General features: G+C 40.1%; 1 protein-coding gene across 1 annotated transcript in view; it reads right to left on the reverse strand.

Annotated features, from left to right (window-relative positions):
- Unc13c (unc-13 homolog C) overlaps window positions 1–21,608 on the reverse strand; it is a 447,691-nt gene that overhangs the window by 47,624 nt on the left and 378,459 nt on the right. Inside the window, exons 24-26 of the mRNA XM_076576687.1 lie at window positions 15,492–15,580; window positions 8,399–8,548; window positions 2,419–2,542 (exon numbers count right to left, since the gene is read on the reverse strand). Coding sequence (XP_076432802.1) covers window positions 2,419–2,542; window positions 8,399–8,548; window positions 15,492–15,580 — 363 coding nt within the window. The remainder of the gene's footprint in view (window positions 1–2,418; window positions 2,543–8,398; window positions 8,549–15,491; window positions 15,581–21,608) is intronic.

Genomic DNA, 21,608 nt, shown 5'->3' on the forward strand with positions numbered 1-21,608 from the left:
GTATATGTGACTGGAAAGCGACCAAGTTTGGCCAAATTCACTAGCAGCTGGGAATAAAGTCCCAGTGAGGAAATAGGGTATTCTCAACTATCCTCTATATATTTTTCCCATTGCAGAGTTCATGGTCACAGGGAACAGGAACTGTCACTCATTTTTTTCTGTTGCTGTTATTTTTCTATTCTCTTTATTTCCAGTGTGAAGTATAGTGCCTAGAACATATTAGTTAGAAGCCTCAGTGCTATTTGGTCATGGATGGTAGAATGAAACAGTTTCACACTTGCAGACGTCAGTGCTAGGGAGCCTTGAAATCATCATACACTTGCCCAGGAAAGACTTTGTCTAGAAAATGAAATGCTACGTATGGCGTTTCTAATGTAACATTACGTGTACATTCTCAAAAACCCGATATTCTTCAAAACTGCACAGTGTAGTGGCCCTCATGTAGAAAGTAACAGTGGACACTATAACCTGAGCCCAAGCAAATTTTCACCAAAGAACCATTAAAAATAACCGTGGGCCAGTGAGCTAGTTCAGCACATAAAGGCAGTTGTCTTCATGCCTGATGACCCAAGTTTGACCCCCATGAACCATGAACTAATGGAGGAGAGAACTAACTCCCCAAAACTGTATTTTGATTCCACACAGGCACACACAGATATAATGAATAGATTTTTTTTTAATGTTACTTTAAAAGATCACTTGGACAAGTTGAAGTGTGGGTGATGGCTGTCTTGGGGTGTGTATGATTAAAATGTAAAAGAAACCAATAAACGTCCAAGTCCAGTTGTGGGCTTGGCTGCAGCTAAGGCTGTACTTGTGAAGTGGTTTTCCAAGCACAGCAGAGGATAGTCTGCCATCCATCGGCTCCCTTCTGGGTGCATCCTTCTACATGGAGGGGTCTCCGTATCTGGTTCTCTTTGAAACAAGTCTATGCAGGAGCTACAGAGAGCTTCTCCCACGTTTCTGCTTATGGGAAACGTATATAGACACCACCCCGCTGTTATCACTCCCCTGCTGACCAAGACCATCAAAGCTATTTGCATTGTGGCATTATTAAATATACTAGTTATTAGAGCAGAATAAGACTTCTCTCTCAGCCCCGCCTTGTAGGCATGACCATTACTGAAGCCTCAATGGGGGTTGGAACTTCCAGGTCAAAGCTGGAATGGCTACCCACTACATCTTTCAATATTCATATGTGATTTGGCTGTCTACAGATGCAGGCTCTAAATGAAGAAACTACACATTCATGGCTAGGAGTTAAGTCAACAAAAACATCTTTATCTTACATCTCAGCTCACCTTATAAGAAAAATATTTTCTGCATATACAACATTATTGGATGCCTAAGGACCAAGCATGCATGATTAATGGTGTTGATATGTGTTTTAGTGTACTTTATAATCACTCATTATTTGCATCCATTTCTCTTCCTTAGTCACACATACAAAAAAAAATCAATTACCCCAAATGATAGCTTGTTTTTTTTTTCATTTTTATTTTTTATTTTTAATGCTTGGTTCAGCGTGTGTGAACTGAAAAGCCTGCCCTGTGTGGTTACTTGATCATTGTACAGCTCTACCGCGACTGATCTTTCTGGTTTCTTTTTTTGTTTTCCTGCGCGTGATGCAATCAAGCCCTTCATATCCACAGAAAGCCATCTCCTCTATTAACCTCCAAGCAGGGAGGCAACAAATGAAAGTTGAAAGGAGAGGTGAAAAAAATTCAATATGACTGCACTGGGCAGACCTTCTTTTTTAAGCTGTAACATTTAAGAAGCACGGTGGCTCGCTGCATTTCAACCACAGCCTGTTCTCTGTGGATTTGCAGTAATATTAAATTATATATACTATTATATAGTAAGTATTGTTCTTATTATGTTATGTTAAATATAAATTAAAATATGCACATAACTAGATAGCCTTACAAATTAAAGTTAGGCCTGCCCTCCTTCCCTTCTTCCCTCCTCCCCTCCCTCCCTCGATTCCCTATGTAGCCAAGGATGACCTTGAACTTCTGATCTTCCTGTGTCTGCCTCCACAGAGCTAGAATTAGAGGTATGCCCCACTGCACCTGAACTCATACAGAGCTGGGAATAGAACCCAGGGCTCTGTACATACTCGGCAAGTGCTCTACCAAGTGAGCCACATCTCCAGACCCCTTGACTTATTTTTTATTAAGAGATGAATTTTAAAATGACAATTAAATATGAATTTAGAATGCTACTTTCATTTTTAAAAAATTGACTTAGATAGAAAAATGTACTTTGATCAAGCATTGTTAAAAATTTATATACCAAGAAAAACCTTCTCCAAATGGATTTAATTCATATTCATCTGGACCCAAACTATTTATTCATTTGAATGAAAGGTCATCAAATAGGATGCTGAGTGTGGGATGGCACACTGTAGGTACTTACTGTTTGGTCTGTCAGCGGAGGGAGAACAATCTGCTTCTCTATCTTGTTAAGAACTAGCTTCCAGAGTTCCTTCAGAACTCGCTTCAGGACCGTTTTCTCACAGATTTTTGCCGAAAGACTTAATCTGAAACAAGATTAGATGCACATTCGTTCTTGAGTCTCACCCATGTACCAGGCTACAAGGTTGATGAGATATCGACATTCGCCACCGACACTGGAATCCTTCAACAGGCCTCTTACGACTTCCAAAAACGAGATCTCATTTATGGGAAAAATATTATATATTTATATAATTATGGAAAATGTATAATATATAATTTTACATAGTATATAAATATATTTAGTCATGTTCTACATTGCATTATCCTGTTTATCTGGTGGAACATGGAACCAGAGGAAAAAAATCATTGCATCCATTTCCCTACAAGTAGAAGATTTCCTTTTTACTGATGAATAAAACTTCATTGTGTGTGTTTCCATGTATGCCACATGTTCTTCCTCCAGTCATCTGTTGCCGGACACCCGGGCTGGTTCTATAACTTGGCTGTGATGGATGGTGCTAGAACAAATACAGATACCTACATACCCCTCTGGCATGCTGATTAGGAATCTCTCAGATATGTTCTGGAACATACCTGGTATAGCTGGATCACATGCAAATGTACTTTTCTTTTCTTTTTTCTTTTTATATTTTGAAGAACTTTCTATCCTTATTTTCAGATAATCTGTATCTCCACCATAGGAGTATAAGCAAGGGTTCCCTTTTCTCATATCCTCACCAGGATTTGCTGCTGCCATTCCTGGGCTGTGAGCCAATATGACAATGTGACACACACATCTTTTAATTCATCCAGGATCCTGAGTTTGCTAACACAAACAGGCAAGTTATGTCTTCCAAGCTTTCCTTATGTGAGATTAGGAGTATCACTTTCTGGTATTTGTGTAATGCTGTACACACCCTTTCTATGAGACTAATTTGTACATAGTTTATAGCTGATTGTGCTCAGTTTAGAAATAAAAAGCGTCCCTGTATAAGTCCCAGGTTTCAAACAGCTATCTCATCTGGGAGGAGGGGACTGGATCTGCCTGGACTGAGTCTATCAGGTTGATCTCAGTCCTCGTGGGTGGCCTTGATCTGGAGGTGGTGGGAAAGGGGGTGTGCTGGGGGGAAGGGGAGGGTAGCAGGAAGGGGGAGAACAAGGAAATCTGTGGCTGTTATGTAGAACTGAATAGTATTGTAAAATAAAAAATAAAAAATAAAACGCAGGCTTAGAGAGATTTAGAGATGTGTCCAAAGCAGGGAAACTAGTGAGTGAAACATAGTCAGGCTCGATTTTCTAAGTCAGGTGCATCTTTTAGTATCATGTACCACCCATCATGAATGTCCTCATATATAAAGGCCCAGAGAAGAGGGAGACAGTAATGAAAATATCCTACCCTATGATTCTGGGCTCAATGAGACCCCTTTAGTGGCGGTGATTTGACCCTGATACAGTGACGGCTGACATGGGGCATGCATTTTATGGCAGCTCCTTGACTTCCCATAGTGCTTTTGGACTCAGAAATAACACTGGTGATGGTTCTTATGGGCAGAATTGAACATTTTCCATACGAGAAGACATGGACAATGAAGAATAAATGACATTTGATTAACAGATCAAAATTGATACAAACAGGGAGATTCCTCAATATATGTTCCTATTGAAATATTTCTCCTAGCTCTATTTTATATAGAAACACAATGAACTTGTAAACATCCCCTGTTGGGTGAGTTTGGAGTCTGGTGTCCAGGGATGCATCTCTAGCCAGTCAGCACTGAGTGTCTAGACATTGAGGGACTAAGCACACAGGGTACTGCACATCTTCAGAGATACTCTAAGCATAGCAGGAACCCATTTTGCTACAGATTTAGAATTTTCAGCCTCAAAAGGTCTAAGCTGAAGAACTGATGCTGTTCTGTATGGTTAACTCAGGCACTGGGCATGCTAACTCATCTTGATTAGATTGGAACCAAAGAAGAAGTGAAGGAAACCAGTGGCATGCTTGTAGCTCTTTGTAGGTCTCTGCTAGTTGGAAATGGAGTGTATAGCCCATTTTAGGAAGTGCTTGGATCTCAGAGAGAAAGCGAAATGTTAAGACATGTTTTATTTATAGAGGCATAGTCTAGTACAATGTGATTCCTACAGGGATTTTCTCAAAATGACCTAGAAGACTTTCAGGCCTCCACTGTTTGCTTTAAATAATAGAAACCAAAGGATGAATCCAGTAACTGCCTCCTTAATGCAGTCAGACTTAGCCAACTTCATAACACAAGCCATAAAACATAGATTTTGTGACTTGAACTATCTAGAGTGGCTGGATATAGAACCAATTAAGCAGACAGTTTTCAAACGCCATGTGTATAATCGGCAATGGGGATTTTTCATTATATAGCTGATCCTACTTTTCATGGAAACTTACACAGTCAAGTTTCTCTACCCCTGTAGTGCCTGTTCCCATCTGTATTCATTTAGATCCTACCCACCTTTAAAGACCTAGCTCAAATGAAATTCTTACTCTGAAAAGACTGTCACTCTGTCCCTTTTTATATGTATTTATGTACATTTCTTTTTTTTCCTCAGCAACTTGAAAGCAGAATCAGTGTTTCACTCTGAAATATCTCCTCTGTCTTCACCACTGTTTCTATTACTGTGATAAAACACCCAAGCAACCAGGGAGGAAAGGGTTTATTTGGCTTATACTTCCACATCACAGTTCATCATTCAAGGAAGTCAGGGCAGGAACTCAAGCAGAGCAGGAACCCGGAGGCAGGAGCTGAGGCAGAAGCCATGGAGGGGTGCTACTTACTGGTTTGTTCCTCATGGCTTGCTCAGCCTGCTTTCTTGTAGAACACAGAACTACCAGTCCATGGATGGTACCACCCATAATAGGCTGTGCCCTCCTACATCAATCACTAACTAAGAAAATGCTCTAAGGCTTGCCTACATCCCAATCATAGGGTGGCATTTTCTTAACTGAGGTTCCCTCCTCTCAGAAGACTTCAGATTGTGTCAAGTTGACATAAAACTACTCAGCATATCCTCTAACCAGTGGCTTTAAGGTTGCACATTCTGAATGAGCCCAGAGAACCTCTTCAACTTTTCATGTTTCATGTAACTATCTCTCTCTTAAATTATTGTTAAATAATTCTCACGTATTTTGAAAGGTTGTAACTCCTTTCTGACATTATTATACACAATCTTATTTTGCTAGGAACGATAAGGAATGCCATATAGGGTGATATAATCCAGTATAATTACAGGTGGAATATTAAGCTTGTAAAATAGGTGATGGAAATGTGGCTCAGTGGTTAGGTGCATTGATGGCTTTTCTAGGGCACCTAAGGTTTGATTTTCACCATCTACACAGCAGCTCACAACTGTCTGGAACTACAGTTCCAGGAGATCTGATGTCTTCTTCTGGCTTCCATGGGCTTTGCATGCACATGGTACATATACACACACACAGGTAAATACTCATACATACAAAATAAATATTTTAAAAGAATAAACTCATCTAAACATATTAAAAATAAGAGTGAACTCACTTTTTCCATTCTTGTATTTTATAAATGGTAATATAGATCCAAAAATTACTCAGCTAGCCTATTGGTATTATCAGAATTACCTAGACGTTCCATATACTTTATAACTTTTGGTTGCAGAGTAATTAAAGCAAAGGGTTTTAATAGTGAAAAAAAAATGATGACTAAAACCATTTATTTGCCTTCTAAAAAGTAAAGGAATCTCATATGAGGAGTAAGAGAATCAGGATTGCTCAGTCCTGTTGGCTATAACCATTGTATTCAGTAACCAAATGCTAGTGTTTGTAGGGACTGAACTCTGTATTGTCAGAGAAGAGCTACACAGCAAAATACATTCCAAGGGGACATTTAGTAGATAAACTTCTGCACTAAGAAACTAAAAATACGAAGAAAAGTCCCTTTTTCCTTTCCTTTATCATCTCCATTTCCTTCCTTGTTTTCTTCTTTCCTATACACCCACCTGCCTATTTATCTTCTGCACACTATATTACCATGGAGCAATCTTCCACAATATTTTTACCCACAGAAAACAGGGAGTGAGACTTAATTTTTCTTTCAAATACTGAAATTAACCCAACAAGAATACCTGTCTTATATCAGATTATCACCAAAGGGAAATGGAGTTAGGGAAGATGCCATGGACGTGTAGAAGAGGTGCCACCTACTCATTCCTGCTTAGCTTGATCTCACTTTTTATTTTTTATCCTATTGTTAATTTGTGACAACTATAAACTAGATAATGTATATAAACTACCATATATGGTGTGGATCTTTCATATGCATTCAAAGTTAATATTTGTTTCTCTTGTCCACCCCAAGTTCTTGTTCTGAGCAAAGCTTGGCTGTACCCCATTTGGAATGTCTCCAAGCACAACTATCTCTAAATTTTGAATTTGGGGAGTTTTGAAATATTTGTATTGTTAAGGCAAAAAAAATGATAGGAATCCAAAATGCTTCAAGATTCTAATCTTTTTTTCTCCAGTGCTGGGGAGCAAACCCAGGGCCTGACACCTTGTAGAAAAGTCTGTGCCACAGAGCTGCCTCCCCAGCCTGGAAACCTTGAACTGGGGCTCAGATCCTAGAATTTTCAGGTTTGAGAACTTTGACTTAGGGAAGTTCAGCTGGTATGCCTATTTATAGAATCATGTATCTAGTTGTTAAAATAAGTGGTTCTGAGTTATAAATATATTTTAAAATAGTGTTGCCTTGGGCCTACTGCAAACTTACTAAATAAGAACCTTTGAACATAAGATAGGAAGGAAACAAAACAGACACACCAAGCAGCCAGCAAACCAAGCAGAGGCTTTTTGTTAAGAACACCCTGTGCCAACCCACTCTCTGGAGAGATGACTGTAACCTCACAGGCACTGGGGGCTTGGGCTTTCTTTTTAATGCTTTCCAGTGATTCGAGATGGGTTGGACACAGGTGGGCATCGATTATGTCAGGCTTTGCTGAAGTCGCTGTATTCACACATGTGCTATTTTCTCTCCCGCAGGTTTCTCAAGAGAAATCAGATATTCTGGATCCAATTTGGTCTTTGTGCCCAAAGAATGGAAAACAATGTACCATCTGAGGAACAGGAAATTTGAAGCCTCTCTCTGCTTTGGAACGGCAGCTCCCTCAGCCACCAATACTGCTTTTCTCTCATTTTTTCTTGCTCATACAAAGAATAACAAATTAAAAGAGTGCTGCTCTTTTTTTGTATGCATATATCTATGTGTGTGAGTGTGCATGTGTGCATATGTGTGTGCATGTTTATGTGTGTGTGTAGGTGATAGTGCACATGTGTTGAGTGCATGAGAAGACTAGATGTCAATCTCAGGATGTCATTCCTCAGAATCTACCCACCTTTGTTTTTGAGACAGAGTCTCTTACTGGCTGGAAGCTCATTAAATATGGTAAGCTGACTGGTAGGTGAGAGCCAGGGATCCACCTGTCTCTGCATCTCCAGCACTGGGATTAAAAGTATATACCATTATGTCCAGTGGCTGCTTTTTAAAAAGATTTATTTTTTTAATTATGTGCCTCTGCATATATCTATATATGGGTGTGTGCATGTGAGCCTAGTTTCCTACAGAGACCAGAAGAGGATCCTAGGAGCTGGAGTTATAGGCAGTTGTGAGTTTCTCAGTATGGGAACCAAACCCAGGTCCTCTGCAGGAGCAGTGTGTCCTCTTAACCCATGAACCATCTCTTTTGGCTTTTTGACATGGATGCTGGGGATCAAATCCTAGTCCTCGTGCTCATCTGAGAAATATTTTATTTATTGATCCATCTCCCCAGAAGTTCTTTTAAAGTCACCTTATACAGAGAAAACCAAAACTACCCCTAAAGCCTTATCAGTCACATTGAGGAACTCAGGGCTGAGGAAAGGTTAACGTGGGCCGACAACTTACGTTTTATCCAAGAAGTCCATGAGTGGTCTCAGAACAATCTCTGCGTCCATTGCTGCACTGTTCTTATTCACTGTGCTGGTTCCATTTGCTCTCATTTGATTTAGCTCAACGCCCATCTGCTTTATACACTCTTCAATTACAAGTTGGAAACTGCAAATAAAGAACATAAACTGTGGAGAAGAAGTCAACAAAGTTGCCCAAGTCTGAATTCTATTTCAAGGGGACCGAACCATTTCAAGCGGGATGGGTTTCCTTCCTGGTCTGTTTGCAGGCTGAAACCAGGTAAGACCTTTGGTTGTCACAAACACATACTTTGAGACTCAGTTTGCAAAGCAGACAACAGGGATGCCCTTCGGAAGTGAGGGTGTCAATGCAACTGGCTGTTCATTCATCTACCATCTCTGGTTACGACAGCAGCTGTGCTCTTAAGTGCATTTGGAGAAATGGCTGCTGTAGAGAGACCGTGAGTATTGGGACCCACCCTCCCCCTCTTTCTGTAAACTCCGCACCCTCTTTGCTTCTCCAGTCTTTCCAGCAACTCCTTTCCAATTGGCTGATAATTACTATCTAGGGTTCTCACAGTCATTAAAGAAAGAACACAAAGTGCCCATTAAAGTTGAATTTCAGGTAGTAAATATCTTTGTGTTCATTCTACTATTTGGGATAAAATGATATTAAAAATTACTCACTATTCATGTGGAATTCGAATTGAACTCTGCTCTATCTAGATATCATATATTGCGATTCTCAAAAACTTAATCTCTGGCCCAAGAGCGCTTTTCTTGATGACTGCATCTGGTTTCAAATCCACGTGTAGCCCTGGAGCATAGCCTATACTCCATACCACTTCATTAACCTGTGTGTGTAACCTGTCCGTGTGGAAGTCTGGGTTCCTTCCAACAACACCCGAACAACCACAAACTTGCACAAAGTGTCCTTAAATCTGAGAACTCACAAGTTCCAAAATGTGCTGACTTGACCAACCGTCACTTTGTCCAAGTCCTGACAGGTCCATTTACAGGAGAGACCAGGTCTTGCCGCCTATGTTACAAGCTTTCAGTAGCTTCCAAAGTCAGCTAGATAAAAATCTGAAAACATTTCAAGGATGACAACAGACAATAGAGGCTTGTGGGTGACTTCAGGGAGTCATTACTTGCCAGTCTTCTCTGATCTTTGTGGCAGTCCAGGCATCATAGCATCCCTGAGCCTCTTGGAACTCCTGGGTCTGAGTTAACCCTGAAATCTTATGGTCACCATTAGGGTTCATCCTCCATGGAAATTCTGATGGCATCCCTGGTGTTCCATTTGCCTGAGGCACATCCCAGTAGTCACCTCTGCAGAGTCCTTTCCTGAACACTGAAACTGAAGTCACAGCCCTCAGAGTCTCCAGCCCCTAATCACACTGTATATTTTTCTTTATTGTATTGCCCATTACTTAACACATAGTATGCACTCAGTTATCTATTTACTACCTATTGCTGTGGGATGTTCTGTATGGCAAATGTGTTGCTCTGATTGATCAATAAATAAAACACTGATTGGCCAGTGGCTAGGCAGGAAGTATAGGCGGGACTAACAGAGAGGAGAAAAGAAAGAACAGGAAGGCAGAAGGAGTCACAGCCAGCCACTGCCAGGACAAGCAGAATGTGAAGATGCTGGTAAGCCACAAGCCACGTGGCAAGGTATAGATTTACGGAAATGGATTAATTTAAGATATAGGAACAGTTGGCAAGAGGCCTGCCACAGCTATACAGTTTGTAAGCAATATAAGTCTCTGTGTTTACTTGGTTGGGTCTGAGCGGCTGTGGGACTGGCGGGTGACAAAGATTTGTCTTGACTGTGGGCAAGGCAGGAAAACTCTAGCTACAACCTATTATTCTTATTAAGTATAAATTCTTATAGAGCAAGAACCTAGCCACACATGATGGCACAAACTGCTATGCCTGGTACAAAGTAGTTGGTTCAGGAGGCATTGGGACAATAATTTAAAATATTATATTCTACAGACAAAAATATGAGAAGAGATCTTAAATTGGGTTTTCGACACAAACAAATGGCACTCCTGAAGATGTGACAGACATGTGAGTTAGGCAGAAGGTGGTAATGGCTTTATAATTCTACATATGCAGAAATATCAAGTTGTGTGCCTTGAATGTATACAGGTTTTATATGTCAATGACACCACAACCGAGCTGTTAAGAAGCGAGTATTGGTTGAATGTACCCCTGTAGTTATCTTCTTCTGCTTGCCTCTTTTCTCTTCACTAAGGGTTGAAACAGCCCAGAAGAGTCACCTTTTTTTTTTTTTTTTTTTTTTTTTGGTTTTTCGAGACAGGGTTTCTCTGTGTAGCTTTGCGCCTTTCCTGGAACTCACTTGGTAGCCCAGGCTGGCCTCGAACTCACAGAGATCCGCCTGGCTCTGCCTCCCGAGTGCTGGGATTAAAGGCGTGCGCCACCACCGCCCGGCGAAGAGTCACCTTTTTATTGTACAGTTTCTATTCATTCCCTAGATCTCCAGCATCAATGCTGGTGGCCTCCACCTGAGATGGTCAAGGGGGAATTTATAATGGTGGCTATGCTTGTGAGTCATTACTAAGATGCTTTTGCCAATAGGGATAATTGGAATACAAATGCATTGAGGTGTGGAAAAATCACTTAGGAGACAAAAGTGTGGGAAATGCTCAATTACTGGGTGGTAATGAGGAGGGCCAAGGTGGAGAGTTGGGTGGGGGGACATGGGCCTCAACATCAAAATCAACTCAGTCCCATTCTTCTCTCCTGACAGAGTGATGGCACAGGTCATGTTATCTGAGAGGTTACAAATGCATCAGTTCCTCACATTTTGTATAGAGGTTTGTGGCTTTGCTCTATATTGCTTGCTGTCTGAGTTACACGGAATACCTGAGTTACATGGAGTATTTAAAAATATTTAATAAATGCATACTATGTGTCAATCATGGTTTCAAGTGTTCAGAACACACAAATGAACAAAATAGATACTACTTGTCCCCACAGCACAAGAGACCTTCCCTTCATTTTAGCAATGTGGAAATATTTTAGTATGCTATGAAGTATATAATTTTTTTTAAAGTTTTGGTTTTACTAAAGAAAGTAAGCATTCAGTAGATTTAAAATTAGATAATTTGTGTATTTTTTCTTTTCCTGACCTTCTAATAGTGGGTTTATAAACACTTGGTTTGTAACTCTAAATATCTCAAGGTCAGGGTCTATGTCCACCATTATGCTAGTCTTTATTTGTCTTTGGGTCCAGGCTTCTCTTTGGGCATCTTTACTATTTGTAGCACCATCCCATAGCCGACATCTGTATTTGGATCCTGATCACTATGGATGTGGCTCCTTTAGTGCCTGTTTATATTACATTGTAATAACCTCCTCCAGGCTCTCATCTTGATCAATTCAAAACCCCACCAATTAGCTTTCATGTGGCTAGATCTGTTGTTGGCCTTTGGTATCTACAAGGAAGGGGGAAGAAATAGGGCAGGCATGGATCTTTAAGGCCATGTGTATATCCTAGGGGAATAGTCACAGATATTTGAGATAATAATAAGGATAGAATACAAGCAATATTAGCAATGCCTACTTGATTGACTGCCCACAGCCCCATCAATGATCTTCCTGGCTGTAGCCACCTCTAAAGTAATTACCTTTCCTTGCCCTGATTCTCAAGTCAGTACAGCAAGGGAAGGGATGGGCTGAGCAAAGCACACGGAATTGATGTTTCAGATGTGTGAGAAGCAGGCTCCTGGGAAGATTTAGACTGTGAACTTAATCAGCAGCCAGGTTGTGAGACTGGGCATCTGAAGGAAGAGTTCATGGTGTGGATGGACAAAGACATTCTACTTTTGCATGAGTCTATCATAAATCAAACCATAATTTCATTTGAAAACTCTTCTGTACCCATTCTTAGTGAATTCACCTTATACCAGGTCTTCTCTTTATCTATTCATTTTTGTTTGTAAAAGACATTATTCACCAGTTTGACTAAAAATAGAACCAGTGAATAATGACAGCAGTTTTCTTGGGCACCCAAGGAACCAACACCCCCCTCCCTGCAAGAATGCCTAAGAAACAGCCTTGAATTATTTACACCTAATCCAGCCAGCTTCTGGCACTAACAGTTCCAGTAAAGAAAGAAGTGGACAATGTGTGTGTAAGCAGAAATTTAAGGGGCACAAGTTTGAACCTTTTAGACCATTTATCACTGACACGAAGTCAGTTGGTCTGTGGAGGAGGCAGGTGATCTGGAAACATGCCACGAGCCCATGAAAGGCTTCTGACTGGGGTTTGCCTCCATCTTGGCTTTATCACAAAGCCAACCTAACAGTCGAAGGTACTGAGAATGGCCTAAGATTTTTAATGACATGAACTGCAATTAGCTTTTGGACTGAGTTCTTCACTTATTTGTAAGGCTCCAGCCTCAGCTCCCGAGAGGAAAAAGGAGCAGGCTCACGTAGTTCTCTAGACTGACTTTGTGACATGATCATGCTGCTTGCCATGGACTTCCCACCCACCTGTGTGTGATGTATCATAGCAACAGCATAGAATAATTTTTCTTCTTACAAGGCAAGCAGGATGGGTAGCCTGTTTACTTCAAGAACATAAATGACCTTAGCGAAACTCAATTTGATCTGATATTTTTAAAATAATCAAAGATTGGTCCTGGGCAGCTGTGAGTTTTGGTATGTAGGTTAAAATATATGATATTCTGTTTCAGGGGATGACACAGTAGATGTAAAGACTTATTAAGGGAAAAAAACCCTATTTTATTCTGGTCAAGAGGAAGAAATTTCCAGCCTGGGTGGAGAGCTAACATTCTAGTTGGGCAGACAGGGTCAGTGACTTGGCTTAAAGGACCACTGTCAGGGAGGTGAGACCACCTCTGAGGAAGGTGAGACCAACCCTGAGGAAGGTGAGTCCATCTTACCCTCCAGCCCCAAGGAAAGTAAGACCATTCCTGAGGAAGGTGAGATCACCCCAAGGAAGGTGAGACCACCCCTGAGGAAGGTGAGATCACTCCCAGGAAGGTGAGACCACCCTTGAGGAAGGTGAGCTCACAGGAAGCCATGCTAATGAGACAGGATGAAAAACTGACAGTTTCGTTTCCTTCACAGCAGCATTTCCCACACAGTAGCTTGCGAGGCTGCAGCAGTATAGCTTCAGTTTCCCAAGTAATTACCCAGGAAATCACAACTTTTCCTTTCTTCTTCCTGTTTCTGCTCTAAGCACGCTTCCCTAACACTTCGGGCTTCCTTATGCGTCCCACCGCATGGCTGACTTCCATGTTTCTATACCTTCTCCAGGCAGCTCCTGGGATTTCCAGCTTGCCTTCCCTGGGGTTTTTCTTTTAAACTCTAATAAACTGTCCTCAAACTTAATCTTGTAAAAATAATGTACTTCTACAGCCCTGCTAACACCAATCTTTCCCTCATAGCCAAAGTTTGTCTTGATTTTCCCAAATCCGAGTACATAATTTAGTCTTTGGAGCATCAGTGGGATGATAAATCTCGCTAATATATTCAGCCTTCCTCTCTCTTAAAACACAAATTCAAAAATTTCTCATCAAGAGGATTTAGACAATTTACAGAAACAAATGTAAGAGTAAAGCATTAGTTTCTGCTCTGTTTAGCTATCTTATTTCCAATAAAGTTATGAGCTGGTCTCACTTTATTAGACTCCTTTTTCCTTCCTTGAACTTTGCTAAGTAATTTCTTGCTGCTTTTTGTAACTGAAGGCAACTTCTTTTTTTTTCCCTTTGCATTTTTTCTTTAACATTTTTCTTTGGTTAACACATTAATTCACAGCTGGAATGGAGGCAAGCCTGACAGGACCAAGCCAAAACCCCGCCACTGTCACCTCAAGTCAGAGCAACCGAGCCCCGCATCTCTGAAACAACTCCTGCCATTCAAACTCAAGGTAGAGAGAGCCTCCATCTTGCTGATGAACAGTCAGGCTGAGTCAGCAGGCTCGTGAAGGTCACTAACAACACAGCACAGGCGCAATATGCTGATCTCAAGGCAGAGCAGAGGGAGAACAAATGTCCTAGGCTCCACAGAGCCAGGGTGCCCCAGCTCTGTGTCTGAGCTGTGAAGAAAGACTCCATCAAGACAACACTGTTCAGCTTAAAGGAACTGAGAATATGCCTGTGATAATCAAGGGAACTCTAAGTCTGGGGCTTTACTGTGCTTCATTCTGACATTGAGAGATACGTGCTTCCAGAGTCCCTTTGGTCTTTCTCATTAATATGGCCTTAGTAATCATCAAATGTTTATAAATCATTTATTTTTCTGGAACCCAATAGAAGATGAGGAGTATTCAAATAGGAAGCTTTTGTCCTAAGGATAATTTTACAGCCCCATTGAGAAACTGAATGCATAGTTTAAACTGATAAGCAAACATTTATTGAACTAATATTTAAAACAAATTTTATACTAAATTAATGAACCTCTTCAAAGATATATTTAATTTATACCTGTTTTAATAATTGATAGTAAAATGATTGCTCTCTCATAGAGGGATAGAATAAAGTTCACCTAGGTAAGTTCTCATTCTTTAGAAACATGCTATAGATGAGGCAAGTTGACTTTTAAAAATATAGATGTTCATAGTTTCTAACCTTTTGTTCATAAGGTAGTTGGGACCATGAACCCTAAGTAGTGCTGATGTAACCAGTTATGGAGCTGGGTATCACTTCTGAGGATAGTGACAGGCAAGGCTTGAGCAGAACAATGCATGCTTCTTACGTAAGTTTTCCCTCTTTCCTCCATCTGTCCTTTGTCTCCACAAATCCCTGTTCTCTAGAGCACACTGTCACTGCGAATGGTTATGAACTAAGATTTCTGCCCTTAGAGGAAAGTGAGGGAAATAAATGAGTACATCAAAGCCTGGGGCTGGGTGTGGCGAACACTACCAAAGTGAAGGATGCACAGACATCCGTCAGCAAGGCATCCCTCTTGGATCCTGGGGTCACAAAAGACTTTTCAGAGGAGGTGATGCCTAGACAGGATCCTGAAGCAAAACGAGTGATCATTACAGATGAAATCTGGTACAGTCAGATAACTAATTAGGCTGCTTACCTTTCTCCGTAAGTGACGCTGAGCTCATCCAGAACCCCGTTGAGTTTAATTTGAAGTTCTTTTAGAATAGTGCTGGCTTCAGGGTCTAGCTGCAGAGAGACCACAAATGACATCACTTGGGAGTTTTAAGAAAGAAGCTTATACCTACTTCTCTTAGAAGCATTGTGCTTGCAATATGGCAACCCTAAACAACAATAAAGACATACGTTTTTCTCTCCATTTTTTTTTTTTTACTTAAAATGCAAAAGCTTAGGAAACTGAAGAAACCAGTAAGGATTCTCATAGAAGAGAATATTGATTGATTCGCATAACATGCTGAATGAGGTAAAAGCTAGAGGCAAAGCTGTTCTTGGTTACCGTGATGGGATGCAAAGCATGGCAACAATATTCCCCAGAACATGATAATTTCATAATTTGTGAAACCTAATAGATTATATATGCTAGGGGAAAATATGCTTTGATTCAAAATGTATTTCAGTCTTCAATATAGCTGTAAATAAATAGGTACATTAAAGTAACATTCAATAAAAAGTTAACTTTTGAGAATAGGCTGAGTATCTCTAGTCTGAAATACCAGGGGCCAGAAGTCTTTCAGATTTCAGAGGTTTTCTGATCTTGGAGTCTTAGTCTAGAGTTTGCTCACTTCACAGTTGTTGTTTAAACCTGAAACCTGAGATGTTTCAAATGTAAAACTTTTTGAGAACCAATAGGACACACAGACACAGACACAGACACAGACACACACACACACACACACACACACACACACACACACACACACACACACAGACACACACACACACACAGCCTCCACATTTGGAGCATTTTGTATTTCAGACTTGAGGGCTGCTAAGCCTGTGTAGTGCCATGTATTCCTGGGGTGTTTATGTATATTTTTTCAACTTTAGAATTTCAAGCCGTAGGACAAGCCAGTCCCCCAAGCCCTTGTGTTTCTTTGGAGACCACTGGTCTGACTTTTCTTTCAGGGTATCCTGTGTAACCTGGGTGGGGTGAGATTCAAAGATCTGCACTTTTTTTTTTAATTTAAAGAATTCATTTTTGCAATGACATCAAAAGATCAACATGGAATTTACCATCTAGAGAAGTTTATCCTATTGGTTGTGTTTGTACAAATTAAAAGTATACTTGAATTGTAAACAAAACCTTCTAACAGATGTACACCATCAAATGGAGACAAATTCATGTAAAGGATAATGTGTCACAGTCTCTGAAATTGAAATGTCAATCTTCCTTCCTTTGAGCCTTCAGAAATTAAGTTTCCTCTCATTAGTGTGTGTAGTTCTTTGACAAATTGGTCTTCTAATGAAAAGATGTTGGGATGGAGCCAGTTTCTCAAAGTGAAACAAATAAATCCATGACATATAAACCAAAGATCTAGGAAGTGTATCAAATGAATGTAACATAAACTCCTAGGATCTTATCCAAAGAAGTGTCTCTGTAAGTATGCAAGAATATTCCCCAGAACATGATAACCTGTAATATTCCAAAGGCATTTTATTTAAAAACTAAGAAACTGCTAGCAAGAATTGTGTGTGTGTGTGTGTGTGTGTGTGTGTGTGTGTGTGTGTGTGCATGCATGTGCACATGTGTGAGAGGCTGTGCATACAGAATATATGTTTATGTAGAGCCTAGAGATTGTCTGTCCTCTTCAATTGCTCTCTACCTCATTTTCTGAGACATGGTCTCTGACTGAATCTGAATCTCAGCAGTTTGGCTAGAATATCTTCCAAGTGAGCTACAGAGATCCTCCTGCTTCCACCTCCCCAGGGCTGAGATCCTAGACACACACAGCTTTTTACATGGGTTCTGGGGACCTGAACTCAGGTCCCCATTCTTACACTTAGCCACTAGGTTATCTCCCTAGCCCTGCAAAAAGTACTCATTATACACCTCCACATTTGGGTAGCTCTAGATTGTATGGACATGACCAAATACAACTTGTTGGAACTAAAAACAAAATATGCATCTGTCATATACGACTTTGCCAATTCTATCAAAGCCATCCTTGATGTCAAGTTCAGCTTGGATCCAGGTAACTGTCAGGACTGTTGGTTTCTTCCCCTCTACAGAACCAAAATTCTTCTGCATTGATTCCCACTTAAACTCAGTCAATCTAAACTATTCTAACTTCTAACCTTCAACAAAGGAGACACAGGTAGACTGCCCTTTCAGCCCCAGGGAAACATGTAGGGTGGATGCTCTCACTCTTATTTTCTTTACAGTAGCTTTAACACTAACTTTTTTCTGCCCTTGTTTAAATAAAGTTGTAGGGAGAAAAATACTCACATTTGTTTTTCCCCAGGCTCCCCACTCCTATAAATACAATGAGGGCAGCTCCCACCCACATGCTCATCACATCTAAGGAAAGGCTTTGCATCAAAAGACAGGGTGGGCTTGCTTCTTACTTAAAATGTATGTTTGGTTTTCTTATTAGTGTGACACACACATTGAAGTAGTTTTTTTCAGTTGTTAAGGCAATACTTTGAAAGTCATACCAAATGGTTCCATGGACCACTCTGAGGAAATTATGACATTTATCCATTAATTTACTTTAGGAATTTGTGAACAGACATGTCTCTATCAAATAATTGGTTAGTATATAAAAATCAAAACTGCCAGACTACAGCAATTTAAATACTGAATGACACTTTGAATTTTTTGATAGATGTGTATTTTTACATAAGTATGGATAAAAGCCTTCTTCCATGTGACAAGACTAAAGGAAACAAAATAAGCCTAAAAGAAGATTTTTATTTTCCATTATTATCTAACCCAAATAACATCATCAAATCAAGCAAAGCAATTCTGAGGCCAATTCCAATACACATATGCTTTTTACAATGTTAGGAATATGAATATAAATATATTTATCTAATGTTAAGATAATTCGGAGTAAGAAAGTTACTATTTTGCATTTTAGAAAAATTTTTATTTTGTGTATGTGTATGCACATGTGTTCAGTGAGTTGCAGGTGCTCAGAGTGGTCAGAAGAGGACATTAGATCCCATGGAGTAGGAGCTGCAGGTTATTGTGAGCTGCCTAAAAATGAGTGCTGGGAACCAACCGTGGGTCATCTTGGATTAGTAGCAAGTGCTCCTAATGACTACTGAACTATCTCTTTGGTCTTATGTTCTGCATTTTTCAATATGCAAAAATTTAGGAAACTTTTCTCATTCTTAAAAACTCTGTGCAGTTTTAAGAAATTATAGGCTAGTGTTTTAGAACTCATTGCCTAAATTATCAATAGATTATTTTTTAAATTATTGGCTACTTTGCAAAGGTAAAAAGCTATGCAATATTTTCATAAATCCCTCCACATTAACCTGGTTATATGAGTGGTAAAAGATGAAAGCAAACTTGATTTTTATTGTTATTTAAAATTATTGTTAGAAGTTTAAAATAACCCTAGAAGGATACTGATAATAAATTAATAAATTAGTAGCTAACTGTATATGTACTTGAGGAGTTTAATTGGCTGGTTATATAAATTAAGCATCTATACAAAGCGGAGTATACTAAAAACAATTTATGAATGATGAATAAAGTTCTGAATTTATATTAAAGCTCCAAAACATATTTCATATGTACTTTATAAGAAGATGTAGGAATCTCCAAATCTAGCCTGGTAAAACCTGGTCCTAATGTGCAGAATAAACTCTAGTCCTGTGTAGATAGTAACTGACATTGCACATCATTGAAGTAGTATAGATCACTGAGACATGATTTTGAAATGAATGTATCTAAGATAGCTAGCAGGGGCTTGAAGAGATGGTTCAACAGCTAAGAACACTTGCTGCTCTCCCAGGGGACCAGAGTCTGGTTCTGAGCATCCACATCCTCACCTCACAATTGCCTGTAATTCAAGGTCCAGTTGATCTGGTGCCTTCTTATGGCTTCACACACACACACACACACACACACACACACACACACACACACACACACACACACACACACACACACAGAGTCTTACAAAGAAGATTGTTAGTAGGCAAGCTTTCATTTACATTCTTTTCTATAGGCCCTTTTTCTCTTCCTTTTTCTCCCATTTTCTTTTCCTTTCGTTTCTTTTGAGACGGGGTCTCTTTACATAGCCTGGGCCATCCTGAAACTTGCTATGTAGATCTGCCAGCCTTGAATTCACAAAGATCCTCCTGTCTCTGCCTCCCAAGTGCTGGGGTTAAAGCCATGTACCATCACATCTGGTGCTTCATTTTTTCTTTAAAATACAAATCATTCCTTATTTCCTCTTGCAAACCTTCCCTCAGACATTCCTTCCCAGAGGTACTCAGCAGCTCTAGCACTTACTGTGCTTTTCCCTGTTACTGTGTATTCAAAACTCTTTTGCTGTCTTTTCTATAGATCTTTAGTTTACTATGCAAGTCAATGCATCTTTTCCAGTGTCCTCTAAGACTTGCATGTACCAAGTACCTGAAAAGGGGACTGGAGAGGATACAAAGAGCCAACATAGAGGTCATCCTGATGGCCAGCGTGATTCTCTAAGGATGCATTTACTGTTAACAATATACCTTTGCTTCTGAAATCAAATTTCTTATTCATCAGTAACAACATATTCTGACTTATCAGGTTACTCTTGATTTCAAATACCTGACTTCTTGCCAGACCATGTCAAATTATACTCTGACATTGGTTTAGAATTTAGTTACCATACCAACTCTGCATGCATTTCTACTTTTTCCCCCCTAGCACTGATTCTCTCTCTGTGGATCTATCTAATCAGGATATATGCTCTGTCACCCTCTTTCAAGCATTGGTAGTTAAAATGATCATGAAGGATCTTGCTGGAGTTACAACCAGTAGGCTGCAAATGAATATTGAAATGCTTTTGGTACTCATTCAGGTCCCCTGTCAAACAGATGCCATGGAAGAACTAAAGCTCGCTGGTACGCCATTTACTCCCCACAGTGCACTGCTGCCGGTTTCCATTCTTTCCCACAGGCCTCTAGGCTGCCCTGCTTTGTGGTTAGAACCCTGCCTCGGTCTTAGGGTGCTGTAAGGACTCATCCTCAGAGGTGCAGCTGAGGAGGGAAGGCCATGTTGTCTGCCTCTTATCTCCCGAGAAAATGAGGACAAGATTTGGCTAGTGGTAAGTTCTTCAATATTTTAAAATTAAAACCCTTAATATTTTTTGTATCAAATCCTTTAGTACAGCTGCATAAAACCGTTCACTATTTTTTGCCTTGGCTCTTTTAACAGTTTTATTTAAACATTTTGCTATACAAAGTCTACCACCGTTTCTACGAAGACTGAAGCCTCACTTCCTAGAGGCCTTCTGTGCACTTGAGGACTTGTTTCCTCCCTCTGGGACTCATTCCTTTAACTCTTCTTGCTTCATATTGAGTCACTCTATTATTAATTTTACTTCCCCGTTCTAGAAATACACTCTGATGATATTCACATACAGAAAAGCAGAATACTGGAAGAAAAGCCAAACTTATCTGAAAGAACCTCCCCACCAATCTCTGAGCACTCACTCTCTTTCCTCTCCCTGACCTCCAAACTGCTCCCATCATAAGCCTGGAAGTGCATGCCTGATCTGCATCTTTGAAACACCCATCGGCCCTCTGCAGTACAGCATCTGCTCTGGACACTCCACTGCAGTGTACAATGTAGGTCACCATGATCTCTTCATTGTCAAGTCTGGTGACCTTATTTATCTTGCTCAGCCTGCATTCATATTGCGGTTTATCTCTCAAGAACTTATATCCTTGCTTGTGTAGTTCCCATGGCTTGTCTTTTTTCCTATTGACTTCAAGTCCTCTATGTACCCTTTAACTATTAGTCCCCTTCAATTTTCCCTTTCTGTTTTGCATTCTACTTTGCCCCGAGCAACCACATTCAAGTCTATAGCTTCAACTACCGCTCCTGTGCTAATGACCCCTGTTCTCTTCTCCACATCTTCAGCAGCATGCCTGGACATCTTGTCTAGTTTCCTAAGTGCCTAGTAGAGTTTTCCTTCTGAGGATCCACATGTACCTCCATCAGAGAACAGAAATATGGAACTCGTGATCTTTTCTGGCTGAAGTGATTTCTTCTTGTTTTCTCTGATTTGGTAAAATGCAGATGTCATGTTTG

Source organism: Peromyscus maniculatus, chromosome 7, assembly GCF_049852395.1.
Source record: "Peromyscus maniculatus bairdii isolate BWxNUB_F1_BW_parent chromosome 7, HU_Pman_BW_mat_3.1, whole genome shotgun sequence".
In the NCBI taxonomy this organism is placed as follows: domain Eukaryota; kingdom Metazoa; phylum Chordata; class Mammalia; order Rodentia; family Cricetidae; genus Peromyscus; species Peromyscus maniculatus.